Source organism: Apus apus, chromosome 5 (genome assembly GCF_020740795.1).
Source record: "Apus apus isolate bApuApu2 chromosome 5, bApuApu2.pri.cur, whole genome shotgun sequence".
Lineage (NCBI taxonomy): Eukaryota > Metazoa > Chordata > Aves > Apodiformes > Apodidae > Apus > Apus apus.
In genome coordinates, this window is record NC_067286.1 from 27,756,323 (window position 1) to 27,773,396 (window position 17,074).

The 17,074-nt window shown below is 43.3% G+C and overlaps 2 protein-coding genes and 1 non-coding gene across 7 annotated transcripts; 2 read left to right on the forward strand and 1 right to left on the reverse strand.

Moving 5' to 3' along the window:
- Nucleotides 1-1,947: 1,947 nt before the first annotated feature.
- LRRC57 (leucine rich repeat containing 57) lies at nt 1,948-7,820 on the reverse strand. 3 transcript variants are annotated; one of them, XM_051620383.1, is made up of 7 exons: nt 7,769-7,820; nt 6,774-6,952; nt 6,104-6,148; nt 5,431-5,566; nt 4,112-4,380; nt 3,457-3,642; nt 1,948-2,859 (listed from the first exon to the last, which is right to left on the reverse strand). In XM_051620383.1, exons 2-7 carry the CDS (start codon nt 6,855-6,857, stop codon nt 2,818-2,820), a joined length of 762 nt encoding a protein of 253 aa, XP_051476343.1. In that variant the 5' UTR covers nt 6,858-6,952; nt 7,769-7,820; the 3' UTR covers nt 1,948-2,817. The 3 variants fall into 3 exon arrangements, with proteins under 3 accessions (XP_051476343.1, XP_051476344.1, XP_051476345.1); XM_051620384.1 differs by having other exon boundaries at nt 7,696-7,778; XM_051620385.1 differs by lacking the exon at nt 6,104-6,148.
- HAUS2 (HAUS augmin like complex subunit 2) lies at nt 7,814-14,067 on the forward strand. 3 transcript variants are annotated; one of them, XM_051620381.1, is made up of 6 exons: nt 7,814-8,111; nt 8,471-8,563; nt 11,620-11,689; nt 12,496-12,628; nt 13,274-13,382; nt 13,501-14,067. In XM_051620381.1, the coding sequence occupies exons 1-6, from the start codon at nt 7,881-7,883 to the stop codon at nt 13,615-13,617; spliced, it is 753 nt and encodes a 250-aa protein (XP_051476341.1). In that variant the 5' UTR covers nt 7,814-7,880; the 3' UTR covers nt 13,618-14,067. The 3 variants fall into 3 exon arrangements, with proteins under 3 accessions (XP_051476341.1, XP_051476340.1, XP_051476342.1); XM_051620380.1 differs by having other exon boundaries at nt 13,517-14,067; XM_051620382.1 differs by having other exon boundaries at nt 13,452-13,538.
- Nucleotides 9,729-9,915, forward strand: LOC127386131 (U2 spliceosomal RNA). The gene has a single exon (XR_007889821.1). It is a non-coding gene; the product is annotated as a U2 spliceosomal RNA (small nuclear RNA).
- Nucleotides 14,068-17,074: the final 3,007 nt, after the last annotated feature.

Consider the following 17,074-nt stretch of genomic DNA (forward strand, 5'->3'; position numbering starts at 1 on the left):
CTGTTTTTTGCTTTACAAAATTTTTGACAGCTGTCATAAATCCAGGATAGCAAAGGAGCCTAACAATGACTGATAGAATGGTTTCTACATGTACTAGTGATCACATAAGAGAAATGCTGACTTGCTTTCTCAAATACTTCTAAAAACAGGGTTTTTTTATAGCAATGTGAACTGTGTAATTTTTACATGTTCTATCTACCCTCTCTCCTTGCACATCTTTGTTCAATAGACAAAAGAATCCTGATAAATATAACAGAGAAGCAGCATGTCTGAGCATAGATATTTCCAGTTAAAAAAAACAAACACACTAAACACCACCACAGCACAGCATGGCCAAATGCATCTTTGTAGTTGCCAGAGTTGAATGTAAAGGGGGAATCTGCTAACTGAGGTGCTTTGTTCTATGGCTGTCTCAAATCTCTAGGAATGGAATTTGTCAAGTGGAAGGATTAAAATTTCAAACACGCCTTGTGCTTTGAACTATTCACTGCTGGTTTGCACATCATAAGCTGTGTCATCTATTAGTATGAGGCTGCACAGATTCCTGATTCTGCAGGGCCTTGCATTATGGTAATATACAGGCTGTGCTCTTAAAGCACTTCCTGAGTTTGTGTCCTGGTTCTGCTGGGATAGAATTACAGAATCAGTTTTCTGTTCAGGGAAGCTGCAGTTTTTGAAAAGACTGCCATACCTGAGTCTGTGAGAACAAAGTTGATAAATACTTTGCTTCAGTCTGTGGCCAGCCGTGTGTGTGGGTTTCCACAGCAATCAAGGTCTTTTCCAGTTTTGAGCTAGCCAGGTACTAGGGCTGGAAGGAGAAAACCCAGGGCAGCTGACCCAAGCTGGCCTGACTGAAGTGTTTCATGCCTTAAACATCATGCTCAATGTAAGTTGGGAATTTTGCTGGGGATGGGCTTCTTCCTCAAAGGCTGCCATTCTTTGAGAGCCTCCTCTGTTTTCCTGCTCCGAGGCCTGCTCTCCTGTTTGCTGTTACCATCATACTCTCGCTGGAGCGGTGGTGCTTGCAGTGTCTGACATCTGGCATCTGCTGCTGGGAGCACACAGCTTGCAACTACTTTATGAGCTGAGTATAGCTTTATATTTCATATTAGTATTGAGATTATAGTGGTTCATGATTATTATATTAAATCTGTTTTCATTTCAACCTACAGGTTTCCTTTCTTTCTCATGATTCCCCATCTCAGGTGAGAAGGGGTCACTGGGTGATAGGACACCTGCCTAAACATAGACATTATGTCTTACAAAATGAAGTAGCCTTGTACATGCTGTCTGCTGCCAGCTACTTCTTGCAGGAAGCTAGCAGTTTTTCCATAAAGTAATGCGTGAAATGGGAGTTCTTAAGTTAAACTGGTTCCCTGTTTAATGGATAACATCTATCTTATAACAGGTATTACTTGAAAATAGAAGTAAGAGATCAACAGGGTCAGGGAAAAAGCTATCTCTTGTGAGCATCTTATAAATAATCACTTCTCTAACCTTAATTTTAGTTAAATTGAGGAAAAAGCTTGGCACAGAGGTCACTTCATTTTTCTTAACTGCAGGTGGCACAAGGTGTTGAATATGTTTAATGATTACACCAGCAACTTTTTGCTGTCCAAATGGCTTTCTTGTCTCCTGTAAAAAAGCTTAAGTATACAACAGTAGTTACTGTAAGACAGTCTTATTAGGAATAGATTAATCCATGCTTATCTGGCCAAGAACTATACTTAGTAAGAGCTCCTACTTCACTGTTTCGAGCATGCAGTACAGACTAACTAAATTGCTACTTAAGTGTTGACATACTCAAATCCTCTGCTTTCTCAGAGCAGTGGAAGTACAGCTGTTACCACAACTGATGGAACCAAGTACCTAGGTGGTCTTTCAGTGACAGTTTAGCACTACTTGATAAAGTGACAACAGTAGCAGTTATACCAAATAAACTCAAACTGATTTTCTGAAAATTATTTACTAAAATAAACAAGTACATTTTCCTTTTCAGAATAAGTTACATAATTGCATACATTTTTAGCTCTTTCTAGGTGCTTTTGGTAATAAGGCAGCATCATTAGGCTGACAACTAAAACTTGCAGCATTGCTCTGTACACAAGGAGTCAGTGCAAGGATATTTTCCAGCAATACACATTTTTACTGAATACACTGAAGATTAACCTCATTTTTATTTTATACAACTCAAGGAAAAGTGGACTGTAGTGCAATTCTCATTTATGGGAAAAGAAAGCCTGTACAGTAAAATATGAATGATGTTCAAAATATGGTTTGTTTACCAGAAGTTAATAAAAACACTTAACTTAGTCCCAACTATTTGTGCTTCATAAAAAACTTGCAGAGGTTATAAACTAAAAATCTCACCTGTAAAAGTTCTCTGTAGAATAGTGTTACTACAAGACATAGGTTTCAGATCTGCTTTGGTGATCAAACTTCCATGTCCTATCATGGAAAAATATTTCCAGAATAAATAATCCTCTTACAAATCAACAGCCAGCTTCCTGACAAAAGGGAACTGGCAACTTTGAAATGCTCATTCCCCTTCTCTGTGAAAGAACAAGCCCTGACAAAGGAGAACATGTGTTAAAAGCTCTAGTGGCACAAAAATCAAAACTGGCCCCTGGGCAGGTTCATCAGTTCAATATTCATGTTCTCTAGTTCAGCTTTATTCAATGTGGCCTTAACAGACCATATCAGACTACCAGAGGAGGAATACTGTGATCATTTCCTTCATCAGTCTTTTAAGTCAGTGAAGTAGATGCTTCAGTCACTAACTCTCTTTCCTAGGAATACACAGGGTCAGAATAATGATTATGCAAACTTCTTCTTTGTTGCAGTAAATCGCTCCATGTACTACAAAGAAAACAAAAAAAATTACCATTCAGAAATCAATACATGATTCATTACTATAGAAAGCAGCTAAGCTTCTGCTCTCAGAATCAAAAGCACTGTGTTAAAGGATATTTTCATTTCCCAGACATAACCATTAGAACTTTAATTAAAAAAAAATAATTAAAAATTCTGCCATTTGCTGTAATTCAGGTTATTGGTCTAGAAAGCAAGGCAAGCCCTCAGTGCTGAACATTCAAATCTCAAATGTTAAGGATGAATTACCATTAAACAGATAAGAATGATGCATAATAGGGAGCATTTATTACTTTTGTCCCATCAAAGTGAAGACATACACCTGTCATCAGTAGCTACCCTTCAAAAGATGCTGATGAACTGATCTTGAATCCTATGAGAAAGTTTATATTTGAAGAACTCTTGAAATTCTTTTCATAGGTTAGTTACAAATCCAGTACCAGTGGCAATACCAATAGACTGTGCTTTTACTCACAAGTATAAAAGCTTAGTATTCTAGAGGGGGTAATGGGTAAGGACTCCAACAGAAGCTTCCTCTAAAAAAGGGTCAGGGGGAAAAAAAAACCCAAACCAAAGACCACAAACCTTGTCATAACCTTCCAGTTCTCTGAGTTTTTTTATTTCAAAGAGGTTGCCTTCTACTGCAAGCAGTGAGATCTGGGAATCACTGAGGATACTTTCAGGAAGCATGCTGAGTTCTAGACAGTTTTCTTCTAAGCGCAAGACTTTGAGGCGTGGACAGTGGGAGATCTGCACTGAGATCTGAGAAATCTAGTAGAAATTAAAAAGAGAAATGGGATGAAATGTTAGTGATACATGATTAAGTTACTTAAAGTTATTTGTTTCAGACTAATACGGAACAATTACCATCCTGTAAACGTAAGCTACATTAACAGTAACTAACAACAATGCATAAGCAACAATAATGTTAAAAAAATCCAAGTAACTTATTTTTCTTCCACAATGACAGGCAACCTACACATCTGGTTATCAGATTCTTACTCAAGAACTGCTCAGATAATTTTTTGTGTGATTAAGTTCAGGATCTGTTAGTTGAATCAGGCAGTTGGATGTATCAGGACACCAGTTCTAGTCATGATCCCTCATTTCTGTTGTGTCCAGGAGATGTATTTTAGCTATAAAGTTTTTATGGTCTCAGCTTATGTTTTCTGTGGATATAGCAAGACCAAGACAAATCTTGTTCTAAATCTACATGCCCATAATATCTCAGTTACCTGACCTGATTTTGATTCAAATTGAGCTCAATAGCCTGCAATTCTCCAACAGTGTCAGGTACATTTTGGATCTTGTTTTTTGAAAGATCTACTACATCCAAGTGGCGAAGACCACAGAGTTGTGAGGGCACGGTCTGAAGCTGATTTCCAGAAAGACTCAGGGTTTTGAGAGCCGAAAGCTGTCCAAATGCAGTTGGTAGCTGCCTCAAGTGATTGCCATTCAAGTGTAGTGTCTCCAGTTTTTTCAGTTTACACAGCTCCTCAGGTAAAGCAGCTAGAAATAAATGACAGAACAAAGAGAAGACCTAAACTAAAAGCAGTAAACAGTCATACCCATTTAATTCAAAGAAGCTTCTACGTGGAAAATGGTGCTATATTGCAGTAATTTCTCACAGGATTCCTCCCCATTATCCCATGCAAGTACAGAAACTTAAGTCCACTAACAACACATGCTTTTTAATCATCTTTCATAAACATATTCTAAAAAATCTGCAGACAAGGCAGACCTTGTCTTTTCCACAGGCCAAAAACTACCCTAAGTGGATTTCAGACTACTAGTCATACTCTTTACTAACCACTTGCCAGTGTATTCTATAACATTTGAAGTACCACACAACTCAGAGCTTCAGGTCCACTGCAGCCCTTTAAAGGTACTACTCAAATCCCTCAAAACTAAGTTCTCAGATAATTCCTATTGTATAAGACCAGCGTGTAAGCCTCACAAGGTCAGCTCTGCTGGCCTTCATTCATGCCTCATTCTACCCACACAGGTGTATAACCTGTAGCCCTTCTTGAATTCCACTACAGAGTCAGAGAGGATTGTAAACTACAGTTGTTACTCAAAAAGGCAGGTAATACACAATTAACACATAAAAAAAAAAGTTTAGTTTCTCCATCTCATCCTAGTGGTCCAATAAAGTTGGACATTTGTCCAAAGGAAACCATAGTAACCACTGAATGTCCAGCAACATTTTCTACAGGTCATCTTTATTACCCGTTCCCTGTGCAAGTACTAAACCATTGGACACTGTTAAACCTTCCTATCAGACAAGTCACAGCACAGAAATGTTTTATGGTTTTAAGTACTTACGTGTCATTGTAAAACTGATAATACAACTAAGTTGGCAACTAGTTTTGAAGAATTTATGCTTTTGGGTTTTGTTGTGGTTTTTTTTTCCTGTACATGAATTCCAAAGATTTCACTTTAGGTGACTAAACTCCCCATTTACATCCTGTGAGACTTAAGTCATTAAATTTAGTTTCTGATCAGAGATGTCAGGTTATTATTTTAAAAATCGGCGGAGATATTAATGAGCAGGCATACTCAGTTTGTTGTTGTTTAGAGCAAGGCTCTTCAAGATGGAAAATTTTCCAATGAGTGGTGGCAAGAGCTCTATTTTGTTGTTTGACAAGTCTATTGTCCTTAAGTTGCTTGTTAGCTTCTGCAGATCTTCAGGAAACTAGGGGGGGAGAAAAAAGATACAGCATTTAAATAGTCGATACAACTTCAAATGTTCAAGTTACACAGCTTGAAATTGTAGTTGAAATTTGTATCGCTATTACACACTGCCACAGGCATCACAATGTCCATCACTACAGTGTGCAACTAAGTTGCCAAATTTGCTCAATACCTATTTTTAAAAAAATGTTTTAATCTGAGGAAGGGAAAAGGGATATAAAGGAGACGGTCTAACATCTAGGAAGAGTAGTTCATAAGCCAAAGAATTTAAAGTTAAAAAGGAAAAGGAGTATACTATGACACAAGATTGTTCATGTTTTAGTCCTCTTGTGTGTTTCTCTTAAACATGCCTGCCATTTTTAAATATTTTACAGCTAGTTAACAACTCTATATTTTAGCAGAGTAGAACAGGGAAAATTTTCTCTTCCTTTTCTTTTTAAATAATTACATAAACATTTTTCCTTATTTTTATTTACATCCCGTACCACTTTAATCTGCACTTAGAGCTGAGCTGAAAAAAAAAAGAGAAAAACCTGACAATCATCAGTGCATCCTGGTCAACAGACTGATGGTTTTGGTTCCTCTTTGGTTTAGCAGAAGAAAAAGGAAGAGAGAAGGTAGGGTAGTGGAAGAAGACACGGAAAATTACTGCAATATAGAGTTATTTCGGTTGTCTTGTGAATTGTTACTTGACTTACAGTCCCAAGACATTGTGTATTTTTCTGCAGTTGAGCATAAGTCAAGACAATTTCTGATATAATAAACTTCAGGATGTTTTCAGCTCAGTAAACAGCCTGCATAGAGTATTCATGTGACTACAATTAAATATAGCATAAGTATCTAAACATGACAAATTGTGGAGTATCTTTCCAGGTAACAATACAGTTATAAAATTTCCTTTTTTCCCTCAAGTTTACAGCCTATTTTAAAAAGCACATCCTAATTTGTGCTTCTTGAACATACACGTACTTTAAAGCATAAGCTCATAAGCATACAAGTGCTCTGACTGATAAATCCCCTATTAGAAGACAGTGTAAGCAAAAATCCACTCTGCAAAAAGGAAAAAAATATATGATTGAAATAATATTATCCATCATACTTAAGAGAAATACATGTACTCAGTGCCTTGTAACAATGAGGTGGGAATTCTTCTCCAAAAGCATCAGCCATGCACACATAGAGACACACTTTCTCTAAAGTCACATTACCTCTGTAAGTCCCTTTCCCGTTAGCTGAAACACACCAGTTTTCTGTGCTGTCTCCAGGTGGGCTTTTAATGCACTGTTACCCATCCTAGCAGTTCTCTGTCAAGCACACACAGTCTGAGTGACAGTCTCGGCCAGTTTTGCTTGGTTATTCTGCACTACAGAACTGCAATCCTGAGTCTCTATGACAAAGCAGACGTAAAAAGTCATTTTACATGTACTGTCTTTACAAGCATTTCAACCATTTCACTGCTGCATTTTCACCTCCCTCATAACTAAAACTTAGAACTTAGAAGATTGACCGAGCTTTAGGGGCTTTCATTAGAGCAGCTTGAATACTGAAAGGATGCAACAAATACAGCTACAACTCAGAGGGGAAGCTGCTTCCTTCCCACCGTTCACCTCTTTCAGGGCCCAGTCGTGTAAGGAGATTCTTCACGGAGACGGGCCGTGACTTTAGTGGCATCTACCAGCACTGACTTGCTCTCAATGCTACAGTTTTATCTGCTTTTCTGGAAACAGTTGTTTCATTTAGAGACTTGACTGCTTTGCCGTGACTCTAGATGCAGGGGCACAACAGGCACCCCCCACGCCCGCCGCGGGGTGCAATCCCCAGGCCGAGGGGTGGCTCTCAGGCTTGGCGCCGGGAGGTGGGGAATAAAAGCCTGACTCAGCACGTCACCTGCCGGGACCAGACGCCCGAGAACAGCACTGCCCGCCGCGACGGCTCGAGGAGGGTCAGCAGGACGCTCGGAAAAGGGGGGGACAGCCACGAGCCGCTGCAGGGCCCCGTCCCTCCGCCTCCGCCCCGCCCCAGCTGCTCCAGCCGCAGCGGGACCGCTTGGCCCCCGCCCCGGCCCTGCCACCGCGGGGAGCTCCGGCGGGGACGGCCGGGGATGGCCCGGCGCGACGCGGCCCAACCCACCTGGACAGGTGCCGCTCGCCGGGCCCCGCGCCCGCGGATCCCCCCGCGGCACCGACGCCTCCCCGGCCCTTACCGGCTGCCCCGGAACCGGACGAATGTCAGACCCGCTTCCGGCCACGCCCAGCATGGCGGCCGCCGGCGGGTGATGGACGCCGCGGTCCTCTCGGGCTCCCGGGCCGCCCAGCATGGCGGAGCGCGGCGGGCCCGCCCCGGCGGCGAAGGCGGCCGCCAGACCCAAGAGCCGCAGGGCGGTCGGGCCGCCGTGTAGGACGTCGCAGCTGAAGCAGCGGCCAGGCGGGAAGGGCGGCGAGGAGCGGAGCGGCGCCAAGGCCTCCCGCCGCCCCTGGCAGGCGGGGCAGCCCACGGCGGCGGCCGCGCTGCTGGCCCGGTGCCTGGCGGCGGGCGTCGTGAGCCAGGTAACAGCCCGGGGGCCGCGGGAGAGACTGGAAGGTGCCGGTAGCAGGAGCCGCCTTGCTGGGAGCAGCGGCGCCTTCTGGTGCCTGCCCGCCGGCAGCGAAGGGGCGCGCGTTGCGGTGTCCCCCCGCACCCCGCCGGGCGCCTGCGGCGGCGGCGCCCTCACCCGGCCCCTGAGAAACTTCCTTGTCTCTCGTGCGCGTTTTCCCCAAACGCTGCGTGTCTTTTGTGAGTTGTCCAGCTGGAGTTTACTGCTTCACGTAGTGCAAGAGGTTAACAGACCCTTAAAAGCCGGCCTAGAGAATCCACCTGTTACATGCTTTCTGCTGACTGCCTTTTTCCCATTGTTTTCCTTTCGCAGGAGACGTTGGATTTAACCTGTAGAAAAGCCCCGTGCTTTGTGAAGTTCTCAGAGATGGAAAAAATGGCAAACATTCAAGCTGAAATCAGTGAGGTACAGCCTTTACTGTTGTCATGGTACATTCAACACTTCAATACTTAGAGATTTTTCCAGAGTGTGTAGTGACAGGAGGAAGGTTAGTGGTTTTAAATTGGAAGACAGTAGATTTAGGTTGGACGTTAGGAAGAAATTCTTTATTGTTGGGGTGGTGAGGCACTGGAGCAAGTTGCCCAGCGAAGTTGTGGAAGCCCCCTCTCTGGAGGTGTTCAAGGCCCGGCTGGATAGGGCTTTGTGCAGCCTGGTCTAGTAGAAGGTGTCCCTGTCCTTGCAGGGGGGGTGGAACTAGATGATCCTCTAGGTCCCTTCCAGCCAAAACCATTTTGTGATTCTATAATGCATGTCACCTCATGAGGACTGCAGTGTGCTGTTTCATATTTGGGGTTTTTTAACAGTTTAGTGGTTTAACAGTTAGCACTTTCCCCAGTGGACTGAGTTGTCACAAAGAAAAGAATAAAATTATGAAACAAGTTTTCAGCATAAGTGGAAAGACAGAGCAGCTTGCGTCTTTGACTGAAGTGCTACCTGAAGCTTTCTGAGGAAACCAAAAAACAAATAAGAGTTTGTAGTTGACGTATATTCACAGAAACGTGTTTCTTTATAGGCAACTAGACAATTTTATTGGTGAGCGAGAGGTAACCTCAGTCATTTCCTACTGCCTGAGATGGCTGTTGACTTGTATTCTATCATCATAGTTTTCTGAGCATTTTTTTGCTGGTACAGAAAACTCTGTTTATGAAGTTCCACAATATGGGCTCCAGCAGCTACAAAGCCTTACTGCAAAGCAGGGTGACAAACTCACCATTTACTTTTTTTTGGAGAACAAGTTTAACAGCTGGCATCATCCTGTATTGACCAGCAGAAGGAACAGCTTCCAGCATCCAGTGAGGTGGCTACTTAGCCTCCTTTGCTGGAAGGTTCCACGTAGAAAGTACTCTCTGGCACATGTTCAGTATGAAACAAATGAAGCAAGTTTGGTTTTGTCCTGTCCTCAGTGATCAGGAAAGCAAAGCAACAGTTCTCTGTGTGTCCTGAGAGACCGTTGTCATCCTCTTTTGTACTTTCCTCAGTTTTCTCTTGGGTAGCCAGAATGACCACAACTCTTTCAGCCACAAGAAGGCATCTGCTGCTCTTGTACTGATTTATCAGTGGAAATAATTAAATCACTTCTTGGCCTCTTGGCTAAGATCAAGTGTAGTATCTGTTCTTATCAGTTTAATATCTGATATGTCCTCGATGAGAGGACTTTATATTAAACAGATTTTTGGTCGTGGGAGTTCGACCCAGACCTTGCTCCCTTTTATTTATCATCTTGAGTGTTATTAGAAGACATACAGAGGATAACCAGGGGATCAGGCCCAGTCAGCATGGTTTTATGAATGACAGGTCTTGCCTGACGAACTGGTCTCCTTTTATGACCTGATGACCCGACTATTGGACGAGGGAAAGGCTGTGGATATTGTCTGTCTGGACGTCCAAAAAGCATTTGACGTGGTTGCCCATAGAACTCTCATAAAAAAACTGGCTGCTCATGGCCTGGATGAGCACATGATATGTTGGATCAAGCACTGGCTGGACAGTTGGGCTCCAAGAGTGGTGGTCAATGGACCAAATCCAGCTGGGGCCAGTCACAAGTGGGGTTCCTCAGGGCTCAGTGTTGGGACCGTTTCTGTTTAATGTCTTTATTGATGATCTTGATAAGGACATAGAGTGTATTATCAGCAAGTTTGCAGATGGCACCAAGCTAGGCGGGAGTGTTGATCTGCATGAGGATGGGGAGGCTCTACAGAGAGACTTGGATAGATTGGATTGTTGGGCTCATGTCAGTGGTCTGGGCTTCAACAAGGCCAAGTGCCGAGTCCTGCACTTGGGCCACAACAACCCCAGGCAACACTACAGGCTTGGGGAAGTGTGGCTGGAAAGTGTCTGGCAGAAAAGGACCTGGGAGTTCTCATTGACAAGGGGCTGAATATGAGCCAGCAGTGAGCCCACGTGGCCAAGAAGCCAATGGCATCCTGGTTTAAATTAGAAATAGTGTGACCAGCAGAAGTAGGGAGGTGATTGTCCCCCTGTACTCAGCATGGGTGAGGCCACACCTGGAGTGTTGTGTCCAGTTTTGGGCACCTCGATTCAAGAGAGATATCGAGGTGCTGGAGTGAGTACAGAGGAGGGCAACGAAGCTGGTGAAGGGCCTAGGGAATAAATCTTCTGAAGAATGCTTGAACGAGCTGGGAATATTTAGTTTGAGGAAGAATAGGCTGAGAGGAGACCTCATCAGTCTCTACAATTAACTGAAAGGTCATTGTAGAGAGGTTGGTGCTGGTCTCTTTTCACAGGTAATTAGCGACAAAGAAGAGGAAATGGTTTCAAGCTGCAACAGGGGAGGTTTAGACTGGACATTAGGAAAATTTTTTTCACAGAAAGAGTGGCCAGACACTGGAATAGGCTGCCCAGGGAGGTGGTTGAGTCATCATCCCTGGATGTGTTTAAGGGTCGTTTGGATGTGGTGTTGGTGGATATGGTTTAGGGGAGAACTTTGTAGAGTGGGGATGATTGTTGGACTCGGTGATCCCAGGTGTCTTTTCCAGCCTGAGTGGTTCTGTGATTCCGTGAAAGTGAGTAGTTTTACCTGACAGAGCTTCTCCCACATCTAAAAAAACGCAACCCAACACAAACCAATATTTGCCAGGAGGAGGAAACTTGGGGCTGTGAGACGTTCTTTAGTAGAATATGGACTGTGAAATTGCTTTGTAGGAGATAAAAGTTTCTGTGTTTTAGGAACAAATTGCAAGATCTGTCTTTTCCAGTACAAATTCCAAATAGATCACCAAATTGTTCATGTAGGGGCTTTTTTTGTCTTTTCCTGTTGACCAAACAAACCCTGTATAGTAGTAGAAACACACCAGAAAGCATCGTAATGTGCTTTAATGCAAATGCTCACTCTTTCATACACGTTCCCCTCTATGCTCCCACTTTCTCCCCCACTTAAGAGAGTCCACAATATCTGGATAAGTATATTAAAAATGCATTTTCCTTTGATGTTGTTAATGTAGTTGAAACTGAAAACTGAAATTCTGCAGCTGGAGAAGGAGACAGCAGACATCGCTCACCCTTTTTACTTAGGTAAGTGCAGTTGTACCCTGGAAGAACCAAGACTATTAAATTACTTCATCAGCAGATTAATGTTTCTCATGACTACATGACGATTCTAAAAGTTGCTGCAGCTGTCTCCTGTCTCCACTGGTAACTTCTTAGAGGTTGCAGGTGTTTTGTTAGCCTCTGAAGAATGCTTTCATGCTGTTTGGACTTGCACATTCTGCTGTCTCAGTAGAAGCTCTGCGTGTAACTACTTTTCCAACAAAGTTGTGTGTGTGGTCAGCTCCTCAGGGTCAGTGGAGCATCAGGAATTTTGAGACCATCAGAAACCTAATTTGCTTCCCTTGGCCCTACTTACACTACTTTTCCAGTAACTTGATGTATTTCTGCTGCATCTATATGCCCCTACAATTACTTGGATTTTCATTAGTATTTTAGGACCATATGTATTCCTTTCTTTATTTTGCACTTTTCACATTATGATTTGGTGGATGCTTAACACATTCTAGCTTGCTACTACTGTGTTAGGCTTGTGAAGTATCTTGTAATGCTTCAGTGCTATGATATGGGTTAAGAAGTTGGTTTCATCTCAAAACAGTTTCCTTAAAACTACAAATAATGTAAAACAATTAAAGCTGTCTCTAAAAAGTAAGTATTACAACTTCGAGTAGCATGCTGATAATGTCCTGTACACACCAACAAAAGTCATTCTGGTTAGTGATATCTTTCTTGAGTGTAAGGTGTCTAGTGCAATAGATCAGACTGTCTTTTTCTGGAATAAATTTAGCTCTTGTTTTAGCAGGACAGTTTCAACTTACCATTTTATTTTATAGGCAAAAAATGCGAGATTTTGCAAGATATGAACAGACACTTGGAAGCCGTACTGAAAGAGAAGAGAGCTCTTAGGAAGAGGTTAATAAAGCCCAGATGTCAAGAGAGCCTGCCTATTGAGGTTACTTTCCACAAGTAGGCATCTCGAAAATAATTGTTCTTTGTTTGCATGAAACCAAATTAATTTGAACTAACAGGCAGTAAAAATCACATGCTTTCATTCATGTTTCCATTGAGAAGAACAGGAATACAAAATAGTAGCAGAACCTCAGCTAAGAGCTAGTAGTTTACTCATTGCTAAATTCATAGAAAGGTAGTGATACGTGTTTTACGAATATTTGCTTAATTACTGGTCTTCTGAAGATGACACCACAATTTGTGATGTGTTGTTTTAAACATCCATTAAATGCTTGGTTCGTTATGCTTCTCCATAGCATTTGGTGTTTTCCTTGCACCATGACTTGCTCAGAGTAATTCTATATTCTGTGCCTGCCTGTGCGTGATTCACAGTTGTGAAGCACGTTTCAAAAATACAGTACTTCTCATGGTCTAAAAATCTAGTCCATTTACTGAAGAAGTGCAAATCTGTATTTCCTGCCTTACTTGATGCTGAGAGTCATAAAAGAAGTGTAATTGCAGCAAAATTAATGAGATGTTTAGGAGCTTGCATAAAACTGGAGGACTAAGAAAACCCACAGGGGAAAGAAATAAGAGCTTGTAAGGATTAAATCCTCATTGTTTTGCACAACTTTTGAGTATAGGGCTCATTCTTCCTTACAGGTATGTAGTAGAGTTGTTGACTGAGGCTGTGACTTTCATTGAGAAGCTTGAAAGTCATTTGCAGACCTTAAGAAGCATCCCTCAGATACCGAACATCATAAAGAACATGGTGAGTAGCAAAAGAACTGGGCCATCTGTCTCCTTCAGTATTAAGAATTTAATGCTCTTTGGTTTCTAGGTTATTTTTGTGTGGCTAGATTGACAGGATATATCGAGTTGAAATCCAGCTCTTTTCTGCTTCAGGACACTGCTTTGACAAAAACAGAGGTACTTGTGATGGAGTTGGAAGACCTGGCAGAGCAAATATTGACATGGAGGCAAGTGCAAAAAGAAGTGTATTCTGACAGCATCTGCAATACTGCTGAATTGGACTTTGACTTACCTTTAACTTGACTTATTTTAACCTAATTTTCTCAAATAGGATGTCTGTTCAAAGAACTACTACCTTTTTTACAGTCTCAGGTGAAATCTACAACATAGTTGTGCCTTAAGCCAATAGGGACTTTGTAGGTAGTTATATTTCTGTTCTTATGTAACAGTTCTATGAAAAAGCCCAAGGGAACAAGGGCAATGAGCAGTAGCTCATAGGAAAACAACCTACTGAGAAGACTGCTAAGGAGTTCCTTTTTGAAACAGTTGGACAGGATTCCCTTGGAGTCTGTGTCATCAATTCAAATCTGTTTTGATATTTCTTATGCACTTGTTACAGTGCCTCTATTCATTTTTATAAGTGTCATGATAATACATTGTATTTTATGTCACTATAAAACTTCAATAAAAACATTAGATTTCAAGAGCTCAGTTTCTTGTTTTTTATTTTGCCATAAATTCCTGTAATTAAAAGAACAGTGCTAGGTCTTACGTCCCAGCTTATGCTTCCATAGGAGTTCCAGCAAAGAAATTAAACTAGTTTGAAGTTTCGGTTTATTATGTCTATGGCGTGATAGTGTGAGAAAGCAAGGAATGAACTCAGTGATATATGGGAGGTCTACTGATTTGCAAACCATATTTCTATGATAGTGATAAATATATTCCACAGTCTCTCCTTTTCCGTTGCTTACCCTGTCTTCAGGTTTTAGAATAAAGCTCATGTTGCATGTGAATGACTTGACAATTTAGCAAAAGCGTCGAGTGCTCCAGTGTGCAACTGTACTGACTTAGGTCATGAGAGGACTTACTGCCGACAACTCACTGGCAGGACACCTACCAACCAGGGTGTGGGGAACAGTCCATTTTCTCTCTCCCCCCATAAGACTGAACAAAATGCCTTTCAAGCCAGCAAAGTAAGAGTGGTGTCTTTTTGCTGATTTAGCCAAGGATGGGGGTCATCAAGAGCAGTCAGCATGGTTTTATCAAGGGTAAATCATGTTTGACTAACCTCATAGCCTTCTATGAGGAAATTACTAGGTGGATAGATGATGGTAGAGCAGTAGATGTGGTTTATCTTGATTTCAGTAAGGCATTTGACACCGTCTCCCACAGCATCCTTGTAGATAAGTTGATCAGGTATGGGTTTGGTGATCAGGTAGTGAGGTGGATTAGGAACTGGTTGATGGGAAGGAGTCAGAGAGTTGTAGTCAATGGGGCAGAATCTGGTTGGAGGTGTGTGACTAGTGGAGTCCCTCAGGGGTCGGTACTGGGACCGGTGTTGTTCAACATCTTCATCAACGACCTGGATGAGGGTATAGAATGTACCCTCAGCAAGTTTGCTGATGACACTAAGCTGGGAGGAGTGGCTGACACGCCAGAAGGCTGTGCTGCCATTCAGAGAGACTTAGACAGGCTGGAGAGTTGGGCGGGGAGAAACATGATGAAATTCAACAAGGGGAAGTGTGGAGTCTGGCATCTGGGGAAGAACAACACGGTGTCCCAGTATAGGTTGGGGGCTGACCTGCTGGAGAGTAGTGTAGGTGAAAGAGACCTGGGTGTCCTGGTAGACAGGAGGATGACCATGAGCCAGCAATGTGCCCTTGTGGCCGAGAAGGCCAGTGGCATCCTGGGGTGTATTAGAAAGGGTGTGGTTAGTCGGTCAAGAGAGGTTCTCCTCCCCCTCTATTCTGCACTGGTGAGGCCGCATCTGGAGTATTGTGTCCAGTTCTGGGCCCCTCAGTTCAAGAAGGACAGGCAACTGCTGGAAAGAGTCCAGTGCAGAGCTACTAAGATGATTAAGGGAGTGGAACAAATCCCTTATGAGGAAAGGTTGAGGGAGCTGGGTCTCTTTAGCTTGGAGAAAAGGAGGCTGAGGGGTGACCTCATCAATGTTTACAAATATGTAAGGGGTGAGTGTCAGGGAGATGGAGTTAGGCTCTTCTCAGTGATGACCAGTGATAGGACAAGGGGTAATGGGTGTAAATTGGAGCACAGGAGGTTCAAGGTGAATATCCGAAAAAATTTTTTTACTGTAAGAGTGACAGAGCACTGGAACAGGCTGCCCAGGGAGGTTGTGGAGTCTCCTTCACTGGAGACATTCAAAACCCACCTGGATGCGTTCCTATGTGATGTACTCTAGGTGACCCTGCTCTGGCAGGGGGGGTTGGACTAGATGATCTTTCGAGGTCCCTTCCAACCCCTAGGATTCTATGATTCTATGATTCTATGGACTGGAACAGGCCCCTTGCTCTATCAGGTGAGTCTACAGCAAGAGCATAAAGGTTATGACAACTGGCAGAAAAATGGACAATAGGTTAAAAACTGCCTCTGACACAGAGTATGTACCTGGCCAATGCTAATTGGCTAATTTGATCAGTGCTACTTTCTCCAACAGTGATTTCTGATCAATAAAGGAGGGCAAGTTCTGCAGGCCCACGGCTCTCTTGCCTGCCCGGGAAACCCTGCTGCAGCACCAGAAGCCACCTGGAACCCCAGGCCTGCTGTCCGGAGGAGCTGAAGGGGGAGCCACCTGTATGCGCTCCTCGGGGAGCCAGCCTGCTCCCGAGGGACTGCTGCCTGCCGGAGCCTGCCCAGCTGGAGCTGCCCGAGCCTAACACCGGAGCCAAACCGGATTGGATCCCACAGCTGCCTGCCCCATCCGCCTGCGGCTGTGCACCGGGATTGGAGCTCGCCGAGACTCACAGAGGAGCCGCTGCAGCTGCTGCTGCTGCTGCGCTGCGGGGTCGCCCCTGCTACCGGGAAGCCGACCCCTACGGACCTGCTGCTGCAGAACCTGCCAGCCTTATCCCAGGAACCACACGCTACGGAAGGGTAAACGCACTCACACACACACTAACTTTCCCGCCGGCCTCAACTCCTACCCTGTTACTCCGTTGATTCCACACCTCTCCCTCGGAGTGTACATTTAATAAACCATGGTACCTGTGAATTATTTTCCTGATATATACTTATTCTACCTCTCCTGAGCCTCGGTCCCTTTGTTTGTATTAAGCCTTAATAAACGGGTTGATTCATAAACTAAACATTGGTCTCAGTAACAATTTGTGAGCGTGGTGAGGGGGTATTCTAAAATACTCTATTCTGAAAAACTCTAAAATTTCCGTTCACAAAGCCCCCCACATCGGGTGGAGTCACAGAAGCACCTGACAGCTGGGAGCCCCTGGCATCGGCTCCGGACACAGGGCAGTTGCTGGTCTTTGGAGGATGTCCAGCTCTGTATTCGGGATACAGAGCAAACTGGAAGTGGTGTGGATGTATTCCTTTCTGCTGTTGTATTGTTAATATTACCTGAATTCTTCATACACTCTAACTACTGAACTCTAGTTCTGAAAATAAGAGCCCTTTTTTTTCAAAGTAACCACTAGGTGGTGGTACAAACGTCGTTGTAGTTTATCTGACTACTACATAAAA

What these genes read in the sequence shown, in the direction of transcription:
- HAUS2 (XM_051620380.1), top strand. Translation starts at nt 7,881, where the DNA reads ATGGCGGAGCGCGGCGGGCCCGCCCCGGCGGCGAAGGCGGCCGCCAGA. An exon ending in CGCTCACCCTTTTTACTTAG is followed by an intron (nt 11,690 to 12,495) that starts GTAAGTGCAGTT and finishes TTTATTTTATAG; the next exon opens with GCAAAAAATGCGAGATTTTG. An exon ending in ATTGAGGTTACTTTCCACAA is followed by an intron (nt 12,629 to 13,273) that starts GTAGGCATCTCG and finishes TCTTCCTTACAG; the next exon opens with GTATGTAGTAGAGTTGTTGA.
- LRRC57 (XM_051620383.1), bottom strand. Translation starts at nt 6,857, where the DNA reads ATGGGTAACAGTGCATTAAAAGCCCACCTGGAGACAGCACAGAAAACT. An exon ending in TCTAAACAACAACAAACTGA is followed by an intron (nt 4,381 to 5,430) that starts GTATGCCTGCTC and finishes ATTTATTTCTAG; the next exon opens with CTGCTTTACCTGAGGAGCTG. An exon ending in TCAATTTGAATCAAAATCAG is followed by an intron (nt 3,643 to 4,111) that starts GTCAGGTAACTG and finishes AATTTCTACTAG; the next exon opens with ATTTCTCAGATCTCAGTGCA.